The 19,294-nt window shown below is 41.3% G+C and overlaps 1 protein-coding gene and 1 long non-coding RNA gene across 9 annotated transcripts in view; one reads left to right on the top strand and one right to left on the bottom strand.

Annotated features, from left to right (window-relative positions):
- SLC22A15 (solute carrier family 22 member 15) overlaps nt 1-6,680 on the bottom strand; it is a 73,144-nt gene extending 66,464 nt beyond the window's left edge. For all 8 annotated transcript variants that reach the window (XR_010730383.1, XR_010730385.1, XR_010730384.1 and 5 more), the window contains exon 1: nt 6,223-6,680. Coding sequence is in view for 5 of the 8 variants with exons in the window: in XM_066268209.1 (XP_066124306.1) it covers nt 6,223-6,540 (318 nt within the window). In the remaining 3 variants the exon portion in view is untranslated. The remainder of the gene's footprint in view (nt 1-6,222) is intronic.
- An 11-nt stretch (nt 6,681-6,691) lies between these two features.
- Nucleotides 6,692-13,983, top strand: LOC136330811 (uncharacterized). The gene is made up of 3 exons (XR_010730386.1): nt 6,692-6,804; nt 10,313-10,453; nt 13,900-13,983. It is a non-coding gene; the product is annotated as an uncharacterized lncRNA (long non-coding RNA).
- Nucleotides 13,984-19,294: the final 5,311 nt, after the last annotated feature.

Consider the following 19,294-nt stretch of genomic DNA (forward strand, 5'->3'; position numbering starts at 1 on the left):
AGAAAAGATTCTTGGGCTTTGCGTGTCTTTGATTGGACGGCTCTTCCTCACAAGGTAGCTTCCAACAGTGGTGAAGAACCAAGCAAGTATTCTGAAAACCTCAACTGACACAATACCAACTAATTGCTGGGTTGGGCAACTTTAAGAAATACTGAACTTGCCTAGCGTGCGGAGGACCCGGGTTCGATTCCCAGCCAGGGCACACAGGAGAAGCGCCCATTTGCTTCTCCACCCCTCCGCCGCGCTTTCCTCTCTGTCTCTCTCTTCCCCTCCCGCAGCCAAGGCTCCATTGGAGCAAAGATGGCCCGGGCGCTGGGAATGGCTCTGTGGCCTCTGCCTCAGGTGCTAGAGTGGCTCTGGTCGCAACATGGCGACGCCCCAGAGGGGCAGAACATCGCCCCCTGGTGGGCAGAGCGTTGCCCCTGGTGGGCGTGCCGGGTGGATCCCGGTCGGGCGCATGCGGGAGTCTGTCTGACTGTCTCTCCCCGTTTCCAGCTTCAGAAAAATGAAGGAAAAAAAAAAAAAAAAAAAGAAATACTGAACTTGCAAAACAAATGAATTAAACATTTATGGTCCAGCTATTTCCAAGAGCGCAGGGAAGGTGTGGGGTTGTCCATGAAGTTTGCTCAGCCACCTTGCAGCAGACAGTCACGGCACTCAAGTCTAGGGATTTTCCTGCCATTTCACATTGCTTGTCTTTACATTTATAACGACTTTTTTGTGCTATCTTGGAAGGTGGTGCTTTCTGTGTCAGGGCAAATGTCAAGCAGCTGAGCGTGGCCCTGGCCAGGTGTGCTTCCGGTGCTCTGGATGATATAGGGTTGTTGGGCTAGTTGCTTTCAAAGGTACATCTCAATTCTTGAAATACTCCAGGCTCAAAGAAGCTCCCTCAACCACCAGGCCTCCTTTATCTCCACAACCCCCATGATGGAAATCTGAGGGTTTGATTTGCAGCTTCATTTACGCCAGGGGGCAGTGTCTGTCTACAGACAACAGCTTCCTGAAGACATACAGGGCAAATAGCTAGATGTCTTTCTTTCACCTATGGTGACCCACCCACCTAAACTAATGGAAGGCCCAGCCTGCAAATGATGCTCAGATAATTGTCCAAGCTCCAAGCCATTGTCTGAGGGCAGAGGAAACTAAATTAAAGAGTAGGAATGGCATAAAATTAGCTCAAACTAGAAGAGAAGCCCAGTACCTGGTCATGTACTGGGTCACGTTTCAGAGTCATGACAGGGAAGCTGTTACTAAAGCTCCTCATCACTGCTGAACCCCTGGTGGTGGTGAGAATCTGCTGGGGCATGAGCACTGTCTTCACTAATGTTTATAGTATGAACTTCATCACTTGCTCATGGTTGTGAGGTAAGAACCATCAGCTACCCACCTCAGTAATGCTTCATCACCAGGCAGTCTTCCTACGAATTTCCTGGGGAGAGTGGGATGTGGTGACACACAGAGCACAGAGGCAGGTAGGAGATACTAGCTGTGACAGCATTCTCTACAAAGTTTAACCCTTTGAGTAGTACAAACGTTCATGTATGGCCTGGTGCCTCCTGACCACCCAGAGTATGATCGTACAAAAATTTTTTATTTTAAAAATGTGTAAGCCAACATTAAAAAAAGGCAAATGTATGTTCTTCTTGTTTCCATAAATTGGTTATCAAACAAACATGATATTAAGTTAATAAAACTGGAACTCTAACTAAATTCATTAAAAAAAAAAAAAAAAAAACACCTCACTCACAGGGATCAGCGAGCATGAAAAAAGCTCATTACTCAAAGGGTTAATAAAGCACCCTGTATGGAACTCACTCCACTTCACCCTCCCAAGTGTTAAATGACCACAATTCATAGCCATAATTGGTTCAAGAAATATCAATCAAAGAGTGAACTGCTATTCTCACACAGGTGAGCTATAGTATTCTCTCCCACATATGCAGATTTTTCTTAACCATTTTTAATTTAAAAAAAAATCACAAGGCCCTGGCCAGTTGGTTCAGTGGTAGAGCATAGGCCAGCATGTAGAAGTCCCTGGTGTAATTCCTAGTCAGGGCACACAGGAGAAGCAACCATCTGCTTCTCCACCCCTCCCCACCCCTCTCTTCCTTTCCCACAGCCATGGCTAGAATGAGCAAGTTGACTCTAGGTGCTGAGGATGGCTCCATGGCCTCCCTCAGGTGCTAAAAATAGCTTGGTTGTCAAGCAACAGAACAGCAGCCCCAGATGGGCAGAACATCAGCCCCAGATGGGGGTTGCTTGGTGGATCCCAGTCAGGGAGCATGTGGGAGTCTATCTCTGCCTCCCTGCCTCCCACCTCTTTCTCTTAAGAAAATAAAAAGAAAAATAAAATTTGTCCATGTAGCTATGCACAGATCTGCTTTATTCATTTTAATTACTATATTTTATCAAATTTATACCATATTTTAATTATCTAGTCCCTTTTGGGGAGTCATTTAGGTGGTTTCTAATCTTTATTATGACAAATAGTGCTGCAATAAACATCTTATATACATCTCCTTATGTACATGTCAAGTTGATAGAACATATACCTAGGAGTTCAATGCTGGTTTTAATTTCACTAGACAGGGCCAAATCACTCTCTCAGTAGTGTAGTTTCTACTTCTCATTTTCATCACACTTGTACTGTGAGCCTATTTCATGTTTGCTAATCTAATAAGTGTGAAATAATATTTCATAGTCATTTTAATACACCTGCCCCTAATGATCACTGAAGGTAAATATCTTTACATGTGTTGACTATTATAGTTTCCTCCTCTGCAAAATACCTGCTCAGTTATTCCACTTTCTAAAACACCATGAAAAGATATTTATTGCGTGCATGCTAAGAATGCACTGGTAGTTCCAGAATTTGAAAGATCGGGTTGGGGTTATTAGGAGCCTGCCTAAACATAATGCATTCCAGAATACCAGAGTACTGCACCTCACGCTGGGGTTCACAGCAGCACCACCATTTTGCTGGTAAAATGAATACTTGTTACAAGTTACACGTTCCTATTGGTTAATGGATGTTTTAAAACCTCGGCAAATTATACTATAACCTATGATTCACGATCCTGAGGAAAATGAAGGAGCTGAAGTCTTTGGTTTAGAAGAAGTAGGGTCTATTTTCACTTGTGTCTAAAGAGATTAAGAAAGAAAGAATTGTACCCCAGCCTTCTTCCTTCAGACAGCCTGGTAACCAAGTACACACATGCACAAACACAGAATAATGATGATGACATTGACTCTGCACCATCAGAAAACAGAAACAGTAATAAACAGAATTATTCATATTTAAATTCCACAAACAGCTCTAACCCAAAGGAGGGCGTGTATATTGGGGGACGGGTATAAATTTTCCTAACTGTAAAATTATGAATTTTACTGCTTGTTCTTAAGGCAATCATTTTTACATAGAGCAATTCTTTTTCTTTAGCTTTTTGCTTATGCTCTTTCCAAAACCACACACCCCAGTCACAGGGCATCCACACCGTACCATGCCCAAGAGAAAGCTACAGGATCTGCATATATTCTTTACATATCTGAAAGCTGACCACTAGAGGTGTTTGCAGGAGTGTGAAGGACAGTTTTCTAGCCAAAGGTCAATGGATACTGAGGTCACTTTGAGGAGCTATATGATGGTATCAATACTCAAAAAAAAAAAAAAAACGGCTAACCTACAGACCTCTAGAACTGGCTCTGTAGTGTGGTTTTGTCCTCTTGTTTGGTCTTGGATGTGTCTGAAGTAAAAGAAGTTAAAACTACTTTAAAAATAATAACAGTCCCAGAATGAAGCACACACCAAAGGATCTGGAAAGTATCCATCTCTGTCCCTCTGGGTTTGTGTTTCTCAGCCGAGGTTGGTCATTCCCAAGTCTCAGGTGCAGAGAAGGCTCCTGCTGCCACAGAGGCCCCCTGTGGCTGGCGGTCCCTGTTGCTGGCAGCCCCATCTACACTGGGCAGGCCTTTCTGGCAGGGCTCTCTCTCTCCCCAGCAGTACTGCTAGCAATTGGTCTGTACCTCCTTGAGCAATGGTAGACAAGTGCTTTGGTGTTAAAAGCAGACAACATCAACCTCCTTCCATTTAATCAACTCTGAAAAGGACTTCTGATTTTTTTCTCTGTTAAAGGAAGCAATCCCCACAAGAATGATGCTAGCTTGTGTTACAACAGTGTGTGGGACTCCCCAGTACTGCCACTCTGGGGGCCAGCTCCCCTAGCGCCATCCCCTCCAACAACAGAGTTTGTGGAGAGGTCTTTTGGGACTCCATTCTCCTATTCAGGATAACTTGGGACTATCCTAGGACCACTTGACTCACATATCTCAAAGGGGCAGTTCAATCCTCATAAACATGCAACAGCTGTGAAGAATTCACTTTTGCCTACACTGGGGCTCTCCTCTTTTGACACAGGCACAGCTACAGGCACCTCCCCAGCCCACACCTACAAGATAAACAGTCAGTCACTTCATCCCCAACACTCTAACCCTGGTTTTTCTATGGCAACCACATGGCAGGCAAAGTTCAATGAACAGTCATGGTCATGGGCTTGGAGGTCTTTGGTAGCAAACTCTTACCTCCTGAGTCAATCATTAAAAAAAAGTAAGTGAGGGAAACTTAACAGGTCCTGAACCCCAAACAGTGGCCTTTTTAATGCCGCACTCCACTTAATACAAATGTATTCCAGGTTGCTGGATACCTGGCTAGGCAGGTAACAAGATAATGACACCACAGGTGGAGTGCAGGGATGTGGAAGTGGGGAGGTGGGATTTCTTATTGAGGGAGTTATGTTCCTGGAATTCTTGGTTAGAACAGAAAAAGAATTTTCTCAAAGAAAAAGTATTACAAATGAAATCACACATCATGGTTACAATTCTATTCTGTTTTAAATACTCTTTTGTAATTTAGCACAAATACTTTTTCCTAATAGGGAAGGTACATTTAAAGCTAAGACAAACTTAAACTTCAGAATACTGTATATTTGTTAGCTGAGAACTTGTTTTGCTAGACAAAGAGCTGACTTCATCAGTCTCTATGGTGCTGAAATCAACTGAACTTTCACACATTTTAATGGAAAAGAATCAGTAAGTTAACCCTTAGCTGCCCCTACCCCCATCTCCCTGTTGAGCAATTGCCTTACGCAAAGTTTAAGCAACTGATGAACTAGTTATGCCTATGATCATCCTGTACTTCCCTTAGAATATCTATCATGACATATTAACTGTCACTATTTTATTGCTTGCCTCACTCTAACCCACTAGAATACAAACTTCACAAGAAAGGGACTTTTTGATTCGCCCACCATTGTGGCCCCTGCTAATCACACAGTAGGCATTAAAATAGCTGCTTAATGAATGAGTAAAATGGCTGACTGATAGTAAATTCTAATGAAAGGATTTGTGAAAAAAATGTCTTTAAAAATATTGGGAGAAGTAACTGATGTGAAATGAACCCTTTAAGCTGGCAAAAGAGAAGTAACTCTTGCCTGTTGAGTGTATTTGCAGTGACCTTGAGCATAGGGAGTCCACATTCTTAAGTTGGTGTGTGCAAGAAGTCTGAAAATTCTGTACAATGAAGAAGTGATTCCATCTTATAACCACACACTATAAATAGCACTATTTGACTTATAGAAGTCTCAACAGAAGCTGGCCTCCGGGCAGAATGACCCAGCAGAACTTAAACAGTGAAATAAACTTGTGCATTGACATCCCCTGGGACAGGAAGCCCCCTAAAATCTTAAAGGTGGTACACAGATACCCAGAGCTGAAGGAGGTCGCTCCAGTTCGGACCTTTAGTCAGCCGGAGACCAGGGCTCTCTCGGAGTTCTTGATTCCAAGATGACAGTGTCACAGGTTAGAGCAACAATTTGCTTTCATATTCACAGTGGATCACAGGTAACAACAGAATTTTGCACCACTTATTAACCCGCTGGTCAGCTGAAGTAACACACACACACACACACACACACACACACACACACACCTTCCACAAAGGCACACTCCTTCCCCCACTCGAGGTTGGGGGGTGGGGGCTGGCGGAACCGCCGAAGGGGTAGGGTCTGAGGCTGGCAGGCCGTCCAGCAACACCGGCGTTCTGGGACCCGGCCCAGCCCTTGTGCGGGGTTCGGCGGGGAGGCTCCCCACACCTTGGGTGTTTGCAGAGCCCCGGCCGAAAGCCCGGAGTAGGGGACGAGAAGCGCTGTCAGGGCGGCGGGGACTCACCTGCAGCAGCACGGCCAGCAGGAAGCACAAGTACATCTGGTAGATGCCCATCTCCCCCACCGCCCGGAACGCCTCCTCCACCTCCATGGCGGGCTGAGCTCGCGCCCAGTCCGCGCCCCCGGCTTCGACCCCCTTTCCGGCACTGGCTCCGGCTCGGACCCGCGGGCGCCGCGTGGGAGCGCGCGGGGCGGCGCGCGGCCGTGCGCCAGATGCCGGTCTCCTGGCCTCGGCGCTTCCTGTTCCCAAGCTTTTCGGAGACGGATTGGTGCCTGCACCGCTGGACCCGAGAGGAAGAGGAAGTGGCTCGGAGAGAGGCATCCTTTCCTAGGGAGGAACGGGGAGCCGCCGCCGCGTCCCACGCAGGCCCCTGCCTCGGGGCGCAGGGGCGCGAGAACCGTTGGGGGACCTGGTGGCAGCTCAGCATTATTCGCCCTTTTGTATAAATCAGTTTAATAGGAGAGGTGGGAGGGGGCATTCTAGATCCTTCGGAGAACAGTGCTGATCAACATTTCCCTCCAATCCTACAAGCTTTGCACATCTGTGAGATGGACTTGCTTGTGGCAATATGCACGAGGTGCAGAGGTAACATAAAAGAGGAAAGATTAGTCCGCGGGGCGGGGGCGAAGGCGAAGGCGAAGGCTGCCGAGGTGTTTGAGAGGAATCCGCAGTTCGTGGGCTGGAAAGATGGAAGATGTGGCAGAGCCCAGGGTCGCTGGTCCCCTACTTTAGTCCCCTCCTTCCTCCACCCCCTAAGGCTGGTTTCACAGCTGCATGGTATTCGATTGTACAGGCCGTGACCCCCAATACCATATTGGGCGGAAGAAGCAACCAGCTAATGTTTTATGGACGATTTTACATCTAAGAGATTGAGATAGGCCGGTAGTTTTCTTCCTGACCTTGTCAGGATTTTGGCTGCGGGATTATAGTAGTTCAGTAAAATGAGTGGGAAGTGTTGGGTAAAACTCTCCTTGAAACCATCTGGACGGGGCCTGTTTTTCAGAGAAAGCCTCTTTAGTACAGAAGTGGGTGGGTAGGTAGATACCACATATCTTTATGACTTTGTATTCTTGAACTCCTTTTGTGTGTTTTTTTTCTAGAAACATTTCTACTTCAGCTAATTTTTCTTAATGTTTGGGGGATAAATTTGTTCATCTTGTTCTCAGGGTTTTTAAAAATCATTCTCTAGCTATATTTATGCCCCACTTTTTAGTCTTAATATTGTTCATTTTTATTCCATTCTTATCAGTCTTGCCAGAGGTGTATTTGATTTATGATTATTTTTTTAAAGTTTTTAATTTTGTGATTTTTCTAGCTATAGTGTTTGTTTTCAGTTTTATGGATTCTATCAATTCTTTTTTTTCTTTACTTCTGTTACTCTGTAATTCTCTTACTAGCCACATGACTGGAAAGTTTAGGCCCTCACCTGGTGGCACAGTGGATAGAGCCTCAGAGAGCCTGTGGATGTCCCGAGTTGGTCAGCTTGCTTTAGCCTCAGGCCCTAAAAAATAGCTTGATTCCAGCACTGGCCCCAGACCCGGTTGCCAGTGGATCCCAGTCAGGCCCCATGTGGGAGTCTGTCTCACTATCTCCCTTCCTCTCACCTAAAAAAAGAAAGAAAAAAAAAAAGGGAGAGGATGTTTAGCTTACTTGCTTTCAATTTTCTTTATTTAAGACTAATTATTCTTAAGGCTATGCATTTCACCCTCGTTACTACTTTGCTGTGCCCAACAGGTTTTGTCATGTGGTATTTTGTCTTTAGTTTTAACTGTTCCATGATATTATGACATCCTCTTTAATGAGCTAATTATCAGTGTACTTTTATTAGTTCCAATTAAAGTTTCTTGTTACTTTTTAACAATCTTTTTATTGTTAATTACTAATGTAAATGCTTTGTGAACAAAGATGATGCTGAATCTTGGAAATTGCATTTTCTTGAAACCTAGTATTTGGTACATTTTATGAAAATATTAGTTATATCCATTTTAGATAAATGTATCAGTTTTTTCTGTTAGTTATATCCATTTTAGGTAAATGTATCAGTTTCTATACCATATATATTTTAATAAGTGATTATCATTTTTTATTTTTTATCAAGTTCTTTTTATTTCTGTAGGTACATAAAAGTACCAATTAAACAATTGAATTATTCCTTTTATCATAATAAATTAGCTCTTTTGTGTCTTAATTTTGTCTAATGTTAATATTGCTGCATCAAGTGTTTTTGTTACTTTCTTTATAATCTTTATTTTCATCCTTTTGATTTCATTATGTTCTAGGCCTGTTTCTGGAAGGGATTTTTGTTTTTTGTTTTTGTCCATTCAATTTGATAGTCTCTGTCTTTTAATAGATGAGTTAAATCCATTTATATTTGTTGTGGGTGATATATTTGGAATGATTTCTAACATTTCATTTTTTTGTTTACCATCTTTCTTTTTCCTTCCTGGCCATCTATTGGAGTCTTAAAGCCATTTATATACCGCCCTCTCCTTTTTGCTACTTTAGGGAGCTACAGATTGTATTATTATCATGTTGGTAGTTACTCCTGCATTTTTAACATCCACACAACTCTACACTGTCTCACAATGTTTAGTTATGTAATATATCCATTTTCTTTTCAAACTTATAAGTACCTACACAAGATTCCAAAAGTGCTTTATCTGAGAAAACTTAAGTGAACATAAAAATGTTATGTTCAGGAAAACTTTGTCAGATGACCCATGAAGTGATTATTGTAGTGCCAAAACACTGATGGAAGAGATTTGTGTGAAGTGTTTTAGAAAAACACATCGATTGTTAAAAATTATCCTGCACTTGGAAATAATAAGAGAGCAGGACGAGGATGGAAGTGTATATTCCAATGCATTAGTGAAGCATTTAATTCTGTAGGAGAATTTACCTGTGTTTGACTTTGCTGTTTACTATAAATTAGAGTCCAGGTATGTGCAGTTAGTGTAAATTTGTAGAATTTTGTTTGGCAGAGATAAATGATTATGTTCAGTAGGAAAAAATTATTTCATCGCCCTATAAAACATTAACACATTTTTTATCTAATCTAGTGTATGGCCAGTAGTTGCAGCCGTCGTGACCATTCACATGCAGGTTCTCATTGGATTTGGGCAGACGGTAAAGAAACAGTGGAGGCAAAGAATGGTGGGCCATTCCTTTATTAAAGTCTTGTGCTGGCTGACGAGCAAACACTCAGGACTCCAAAGCCCTGACACATTCACTGGTTCCACAACCAGGAGAATCTTCTCCAGTTTCTCCTAGAATCAAAGGCCCCTCCAGTCTCAGCAGAGCTCGCAAAAGCCCCTCATCTCTGGTTCCCAATACACACCTCTCTCTCTGCACAAACTGGCTTCTTCCTCAGCACGCTGCATTCTCTCTGCTGTCTTGCTCTGCAAACATGGATTGTCTTCCTCCTTTTTTTCTTTTTCAAAACTTTCTGGTGTGAAGAACTCTCCTCCAGCAAACATTAACAAGACAATGGCCCTTCCAAAGCAGGAAAGTAATCTGCAATTTCACAGACCACATATACGTGGTGCTGCCCAGCGCCATTTTCTAAAATAAAAGTGAGCAGACTCAAAAAATACAAATTTTACAAATTCATTTGCCCAACATCCAGCAATCTTATTTTAACATTCTGGGATTTTTTTCCCCTTAGAAATAACCAGTTCCTCAAATGTTCTTAGAATCAGCTTTCCCATTCTACTAGTTCCCTCATTAATGAAAATAAAATCTTTGATGTGGGTTCATTCTATATTGGTAAAAGAGTCATATTTTTAACTTTTGAAAAAAAAAATTTGACATCATGATGTGCAGGAGTGAAAAAATATATAAATTAGTATTTTATATGATATATAGCTAAGTTAATAAATTGTTAGTTAGAAATTGGATTATTTCATCTTACTCTCTAAAAGTTCATGTATTTTTAATGGGCCCAAAACTCCTACTTTTGGCATATATTTCCCAATATAAAGGAGTTGGTATTGGGAGAACAGAAAGTACTACCCAGAGACTGTCAAAAATGAGATGTGAGGGGTGGACAGAGACCAGGTCTGCGGTGCTCATGAGTTTGAACTTTTTCCTACAGGTGATGGGTAACCACTGAAGTGTTTTGGGCTGGAGGAGTGAGACACTGCTGTAATGGTCCAGGCAGGTCTTGGACTCAGTGAGGGCATGAGGTCTTAACCAGGAAGTGAAACAGGGATGGAGAAATGAAGTAAAATTTAAGGTAAAAATCTACAAAAATTGTTAGTGATTGCATTTTTCAGAGGCAAAAGAGAAATCAAGAATGCTGGGAAAATGGAGGTACTATTGACTGAGATAGGGATCATAGAAGGTGTAGTAGGTTGGTGATGGTAAGTTGAAGGGCCTAGATAGACTAGTGGAGCTGAGAAGCATTGCTTATTTAAATGGTCGCTACCTCTTTAAGATCCTGCCCTTCCCCCTAAACCCACCCAAGCCCAGATGGATTTCCTTGTCCTAATTTATAGTCATTGCCAGAGCTTCTGAGCATGCGCTGAAGGAAAAGCTGGGCTAATTAAAGCTCTCCTGAGAATGAGGTATTGCATCTGTGGCTCTTAGCAGAGTTCCATTTTGAGAACATATTTTCCTCATCTCACCTTTCTTTTCTCATATTTTTTTTCTTAAGTCCTTTTTTACCATAATTTCATAGTGCTTGTATCTTTTATAACTCAGGAGTGATGAACATCTGGAGTTTTTTAAATAATAAAAAAAAATTATGTTTAGAATAGGATATCTATTCAATACACACTTTTGAGCTATGAGAAGAAAAATGGTTAACTTTACCTAGTGAATTACACAAAGCTTTGAAGCAAATAAACTCAATCATGATCATTTTATCATAAAACCTGCTCACCTAACCACTGTGTCATGTCTTGCTTCTTCAGTAAGTTAGTGTCCCAGAAGTCTACTGAAATTTGTTGTGCAAGATTATAGACTTTGTATATGTTAAGTGTGATATCAAATCCTTGGAAATCAGTGTTGTAGACCATCCTAAATGCACCCACATTTACTGTTCATTTTAAAAATATGAAGAATATTTTTCTTCTGCATAAACTTCCATGCTGAGATAACCCTTGATTTTTAGAATGTCACAGCAATGTGACTTCATAAAGAGAGCCAAAGTCCAGACACCTTTGTCAACCTTAAATTGATAAGCACAGCAGATATGAAGAGAATAACCAGATCACAAGGAAGCCAAATTTGGGGGTTGATGTCTAGAAGGCAGGAGCGAGAAGACAAAGGGAAGAGAAGCAAAAAGGAAATGGAATTAGCAGTGAGGTGGACATGTGTCTGTCATCTGGCCACGCAAACCAGCAACCAGCATTCAAAAACCATCTTTATGTGGGTGAAAAACATGTCCTAAAATAGATCTAAATTTGTGGAGAAATAGGCCATTTCTATGTCTCAAATCTTAAAGAGTATGAATAGAGGTAGGTCTAAAAATCGAGAGCCACAGAAGAGGGATAGAAAATATGAGGGAAATTAGCCATTAATTATATTGAATTTAGATTGTAGAGTGTTCTGCTTGGTAAGAGTCCAATTTCACATGTTGTCCCAAGAGGCAATGAGCTTAGATAATAGGACATTCATTTAATTCAACAGATTCATTCTTGAGTGCCCAACTTTAATAAAAACATCAGTGGTATTGTTGTTGCTGTTACTGATGCTGTTGCTTACATGGGACAGTTATACAACTACAGAATACAGGCTGAAATGGTGAATTTGCTGTACTCATGGGGTCAATAAATTGGCTGTGGTTCAATAGGGTGGTTGAAAATGTGCTCTACAGAAAGACAAATGCCTCAAAGTTCCCCAGGAATAAAATCTGGATGCTACAGGGACTGCCTGAACCCTTCAGTTAGTTGAGGATTGCACAAAGATAATAATGACCTGCATATCAAGATCTTAGCCCCAACTAGGTTTTAATTAAAACCAGCCATTTACATTGCTTTCAAGAAATAGGAAGCCAAAGTAGGTGTCAGAGAATCAAGCTTGATACACTTACCCTATTCAGTATCAGAAGGAGAGGTCACTACTAAACCGTACTGAAATTCCTAAGTATTAAAATCCATTCAACAAATGTTTGCTGAATGGATTTACTAGCTATACTGGTGTTATTCTAGGCTAGAGGAACACAGCATTGAACCAGTGAAGCCTCTCCCTCTCCCTAGTGGTACCTGCATTCCGAGAACTTCCTGCTTGGCTACAGTACTGGATGGGACCTGCAGGGAGAGAGGCAGGTGAAGTAGGAGGAGTTGTTGACTCTGAAAATTACACACTTGCTGCTCTAATATCTGATCATGAATTCAAACCCAAATCAAAAGATAACACCATGAAACAAATAGATTAGATTATAAAGGAGTCTTTATAATTCGTTAAGTCTTCTTCAGTCTAAGGGCCCTGGTCCCTGTGTTTATCCCATAAGAAGAATGTAGGCAAATTTTACCTCTTTTCAGTGAAAGTCACTTAGTAGAAAGTTACATTAATTCACATATTCACAAAGAGAATTTGCATGATTTTCAGAACCAAATCAATCCCTAATTTACTGGCACACAACTATTTGAGCCAAAAAATCATATTGCATTTTAAACAATATAAACTCATCTTCTTCATCAGTCTTCATTTGCTTGAGAAAAGTATCTTATTCTCAGCCAAACAGCAAATCAAAGCCTCCTGTCAATTTTGTTTTAGCACAAGATTGTGAATATACCCTTTCATTTTCCTCTCCTGCCTGGGCTGAGATTCTTCCTTCAACCTTTTTTGAGTCACAGGACCTTTTGCAAATCTAATGAAAGTTAATGGTTTATCTCAGGAAAATGAGGGAACTGGAGAAGATGCACTCACACCCACACACATTATGAAGAGCATTTTTAAAAAATCGTTGAATCCAACCCCCACATTATAAAAACGAAAGATTAACGCTACAGGAGGTTAGATAATAAATTTACTGAAAGTCACACAGTTGACAGAGTAGTACATAAAACTGAGTTCTCAAAAATTTGTGAGTTATTTTGTTTGTTCGGTTGGTTGCTTGCTTTTACTATCTGAGATGACTCTCAGGCACAGGCCCTGTCTCCAAACCATATTTTCTTACCTGGAAATACTAATATAAAACAACATTATCTTTGTAACACATTTGCACTCTGCTACCTTTGTAAACAATAAGTAGGTCTCCAGATCTACAATTTTAAGGTTGGGGCTTTAGCTGAATAGGGCCCTCCCCTCCCTGTCTTCCAAGCCAGGAACTCTAGCTGGAATGTATAACTCAGCCACGTGGCTACAATCACAGTCACATGAAGAAAGTGTTCTCATCATTGTGTTTGGAATTGTGTTGTTTTCCTTTGAAGGTTATTCCTTACTCTACAGGCATTCTGCCTTTACCTGACACCATTAGGCGTATTTCTTGTTGAGCTGTGAAAGTGTAACATGGCTAATTACAATCTACACCTTCTTAAGTGCTATAAATATCTACTAAAGGCTATTTTGTCTCTTTGGTTTACTGTTCTAGCACTTTTTGCAGACAAAGCAGTAAATGGTTTTTTGGAAGTAAGGTACCTTTTGATTTCAAACAATGATGGGAGAAGGTGCTCTTCTGTCTGGGTTAATGTATTCTCAGCCTGGTCTATTAAATGACTGTCATTGCCATTACAGTGTCCCGGGGACCAGCTTTTCTTTTCTTCCATCTGTCTCCCATGTGGAGACATGTATATGGAGAGGATAAAATGAAGAACTAAGGTAAATGAAAGAAAATGAGATTTTAGGAGCAAAATGTCTATAGCCTAAAATACATTCAAATGAGAATAAAGATATTTGAGTTGTTCTGTGTTTATGTTTTTATTTTTACCACTGCTCTGTTCGGCTGTGTGTGGTTCCATGAGCTAAAAACATGCTCTTTTGCAAGGAGATGGGTGTCTCTTGAAACAACATATAATGGAAAGATATTTCTTTAAAATTAATTTAGTTTTTAATTTGTTGAATGTTAAATACAGCTGGTAACCAGACATCACTTAAGCAGAGAAGTTCTCTCTCTAGTGAAATGGCTTGCACAGGGAGTCGATGTTCTGGATGAGATGTTCTGTTCGAAGCTGGCTAGGACTCTCTTCTGTCCCTGCCACCAGGTGACCCACTGGCACCCAGTGCAAGCACAACAGCCTGGTGCACTCACCTGAGACTCACGTTTCTATTTTCCTTCATCCGGGGAACAGCTTAAAACACAGTCTCTAATTCCCTCACTGGCACGGGGCAGTGCAGATATAAATGAGTTTTCAGTTAACAGTTCTGAGTAAAAATACATGCAATCATTTAGAATTTTAACATTTTAAGCTTGGTAGTAGTGTTTTAGGAGTGAAAGTGATGGATGAACTAAAATAGTGTGAGCCCCATGACTTCTTCACCATAGGAACAAACTTTTAAAAGCTAATAATATGGGAGATTTCAAATTTGAAAATTCTGTTTTGAGACTATAGTATGTCAGATGAGTATCTTCAGGAGAGACCTTTTTTCTCCTTGAGGAGGATGCAGACCTACCTGAGATGACCCAGACTTCTCCTTTTACTTTAATTGCTTGATTTGACTGAGACTCAACATAGCCATGATGAAGACTTTCACAAACATTTCAAATGAGCCTCTGGACTTCAATGTTTTCCTTTTAATTAATATTTCTTTTATAACTTTAAAGATACCTTAAAATCAAAAGATAGTTAAACAGAGGCAGGGGGTGGGCGATGGGTGGAGATAACATGGCCAGGAATTTTGAGGGTGCTGCCACAAGAAGGCTTAGGACAGACCTTAGATTCAGATAGGCCAACAGGCAGGTGGACCTGAGACACCAGCCTGTCCCGGAGAACACGCAGCCTGGTCACCCCTTCAGGCCTAGCCTGCTACTCCATCTGCGGATACCTAGAAATCCTGTTCTCCCCACAAACCATGTCAGTAAGGACAGAGTACATCTGGCATTCTTTCACAGTCATACCTTCCCTCCTTACTACTCCCAGCTCCTGTCAAGGTCACTTTAAACTTTCTTTAAGATTATACATAATATATAAAGGTCTCAAGACAATATTAAAATATGTCCATAGAGGGAAACAAAGGTACAAAGGTACATGAAACAATCTACAGAAAAGAGCCTGCAAGACTGGTTATAGCTTTTTGGGGATTGGGGGGGGGGGCTTACTAAAAAATAACTTTTACTATAGTTCTTGTTTATATCTTCCATTTCTCATTATATTCATTTTCCCTTTAAATAAATGAGCATATTTACAATGACCTTTGATATCTTTGTATGCTAATTTTCTAATTCTGTTATCTCTTCATTTCTGGGTTTATTTCTGTTGACTGATTTTTCTTTTGGTTATAGATACCAATTTCCTGCTTCTCATATTTAGTAATTTCTTGCTGATTGCTAGAAATTGTGGATTTTTATTATTGAGCACCAGATTTTGTTGTCTGAGTGAAAGAGTGTTAGACTTTATTCTAGCAGACAGTTTATTTGTACATCCACTTGACCTTTGAATTTTGTTCTTAAACTTTGTTGAAGTGGGTTTGGAGCAGTCTTTACCTGAGGGTTAATTTAGTGTTCCTACAAAGGTGTGACTCTTCTGAAGTGCCTTGTACTTGCCCCAGGTGTTCATTGTAGACTTGTCACACTTGTCTTCTCTATATTCAGGAATGGCTTTTTCTGAGATCACCAATGACATACAAGTCCAAAGGATACTTTTCAGTTGTCATCTTACTTGATCTGTTGGAGGTAGCATTTAGCATTGCTAACCACTCCCACCTTCTGGAAACACTTTTTTTGGAGACTTCCATCTCATGACATCACCTTATTTTCCTCTTTCCTCCATGCCTATTTTGCTGTTTCTCCTTCCACCCTCTGAATGTTCCTTGAGGGTTTTTTTTTCCCCATCCTTCTTCTTATTTTACTCTACACTCTTTCTCCAGGGCATCGCCTGCTATCCCAGGGCTTCCATTATCATCTATTTTATACTGAAAAAATGTGTGTAGATCCAAAAAATCTAGAAGTCATTCTTGAATCCTCATTCCCAATGAATATGAACCACCAGATACAGTTGTGTTTTCCTTCTAAATGTCTTGAATGTGTCGCCAAGATCCAACAAGAAACTGTTGATCCTGCACCCTAAGCACAGTTTGAGTGGAAGGAAGACGTGTGACACGCTGATGTAGCAGCACAGAGACAGCCTCAGAGTGTGTGCACAGCCAGAAGAATGCTTTGAACAAGCAGAATATTTTCTATATCCTTAGAGAACAGGTTAGCTAAGGATCAGTGAACCTGAGGAGGCATCAGGCTGAGATAGAGGGTGAACCCAGGGAACCTCTGACCAAAGGTCAGATGGACCAAGGATGTGTGCATGAATTCTGGGGTAGATCAAAGAAGCCAGTCTGATCACCTTACATTCACCTTGTACAAGATCTCAGCATCTCGTTCCCCAAATTCAGATCAATACCAAGGAAGGCATGGAGAGGCCCCCAAATTGACTAAAATCAAATTTCTAACATTCAGAAGAATGGGGGTTTGAAACTGAAATTCACTTATATAACTATCCTTTCTTTGCAGAGGATACCCAGTACATGAATTACATCATCAATAAAGATTTGATATTTGACCTAAATTATGAACAAGTGTAAATGCAAAGATTAAGTGGGTTCTGCAATTTGGAAACCTCCATCGCCACCAACCTCACCCAAGCCAAGATCACGTCTTGCCTCAACACTAGTAATCACCTCCTAAATGTTCTCACACTTAAGCTGCTATTTATTTCCAATGCCATTCTCCACACCAACACAGGAGTGATCTTTTTGATATGCAAACTTTATCCTATCACTCCTCTGTTTATAATCTGTTAACTGCTTCTCTTTGTTCTTAGAGTTCAAATTCATTTACCAGGTCATCTAAGGCCCTGTGCTATCTAGTCAGTTGCCCTACAGTCTTCAGCCTTCATCTCATTTAACTCTTTATGCACTGGACTTCTTTCAGCTCCAGCTAGTTCCATAGGTCTCCTTCTGCCTGGAATACTCTTATTCATTCCCCTCAACACACACCAACTCAGCCAATTCCTCCTATTCATCCTTCATTTCCTTGCTCAAGTGCCATGTCCTCCCTGACACCATCTTCCCTTGTCCACATAAGTCTGGGTCCTCTTGGTAGCCACTCTCTTTTGCCCCCTTGTCATTTTACCTCATAGCACTTCATCACCACTGGGTTCCACAAGGGCAGGGCCAGGGTCTTTCCTAGCCTCAATGCCCAGGACACAATGCCCGCCAAATGGGGCTGTCTAGCACAAAGGGGGCATGCAATAAATGCTGAATGAAGGAAAGGTGTCCAGAACATTAACTCCCACCAAAGTGGTCCATGACAATGGTTTAAAGTGCTTCTTGCAAGGTGGAGGACACCCAGAATAAATTACCAAATGTAAAGGAGTGCATTTCTACTGGTAAAGCTCCAGTTATTGGCATATTTCTTACCTAGAAGTTTTCCAGGTCCTGACACTCCAGGCTGTCCACCTGGAGGAAAGGCAAGAGAGATGTCTGCCATTACTCTTGAATCCTTAGGTCATCTGCCCCCTCCCTGTCTCTCTGACTTCATCTTGTTTCTTCTCTCCCCCCACCCCAGGTGCTCCACCCAGAGGGGCTCTGTTCCCATCTCTGGAGCACACTGAGCTCTTTCCCACCTAGGTCCTCTGCATGCTGTCCCTCTCTGTGGGGTGCTCTCTTCACCCCCACCTTGCTCTTTATAAGGTGAGCTCCCTTACAACACAAATGCCACTTCCCAAGAGAGGCCAGCTCTGTTACTTCCTGTTACTGTACTCTCTGTCTCATCATAGCATTTAGCCACACTCAGTAATTTTGTGCATTTATTTATTTACTTGCTTTAGTTTATCTCCTTTACTAATGATTAACAAATGAAGACAAGGATCACACCTGTCTTGTTCGCTGTTTTGCCTGATCTAGCACAGTGCCTAGGGCATGGTTGGTACTCAACAAGTATTTGTTGAGTTAATGAATTAATGTTTATAATAAACCATGAGCTGATAGTTCTATTTCTTAACTAACATATTATACATAGCTTGACAAGAAATATTGGAATGTCTGGGAACGTTATGGGGGCTTGGTAAGTCAGACATAAAATTAAATCTGAAGTTGCACCTGGATGGATTGCTAAACTAGAGCTGAAGGGATATTGAGAAGTCAAGGAGGGACAAGGGGATGGAGAACTCAAGGCGAGAGAGTGGGATGAAAGGTAAGGAAAGGAAAGGTGAGGGATCAAATGCCATTTATAGCACTTAACCTCTTGATTTGTGTTCTCCCAAGACCTTTATCTTAGAGAGCTCTATTTCCATGTTTTAAAAGGTAATATGATTGAAGGGAGAAAAGTATTCAGCCTCTAGATTAATTTTGGCATATCATTGGGATTCTGTCTTAGTTTATTATTTATTTAGTTCTTTATTTATTAATTTAGTTATTTGCTGCTGTAATAAATTGCCACAAATGTAGTGGCTGAAAACATCAACACAGATAGAAATGTCCTCTGTTACAGTTCTACAGTCCACAAGTCTGAAACATTCAGAAGGGTTTGTTTCTGCTGGAGGCTCCAGAAGAGAAGCCGTTCCCTGCCTCTTCCGGTTTCCGGTGGCTGCTGACATTCCGTGGCTTGTGTTACATTTCTCCCTGGCCTCTTCGATAGTCAAGTTGCCCTCTTCCTCCCTCTTATAAAGACTTTGGGATTACATTTAGGACCTGCCTGGATAATACAGGATAATCTTCCTGCATCCAGGCTAATCTTTCTATATCATGACCCTTAATCTCATCTGCAAAATTCTTTTTGTGATGTAAGGTAGCACTCACAGGTTCTAGGGATTAGGATGTGGATGTCTTTGAGGCTCATTACTCAACCTATCATGGTCTGTCTCAAATGTGAATGCCTATCATACTGACTCTTAAAAAAAGTTTGTTTGATTTTGGTTTGGTTTATTATTGTCACTTTAATGGGTTCTTTATGATTTTTTTCTTTAAGAGCTCTAGGAATTTT

Source organism: Saccopteryx bilineata, chromosome 3, assembly GCF_036850765.1.
Source record: "Saccopteryx bilineata isolate mSacBil1 chromosome 3, mSacBil1_pri_phased_curated, whole genome shotgun sequence".
NCBI lineage: Eukaryota > Metazoa > Chordata > Mammalia > Chiroptera > Emballonuridae > Saccopteryx > Saccopteryx bilineata.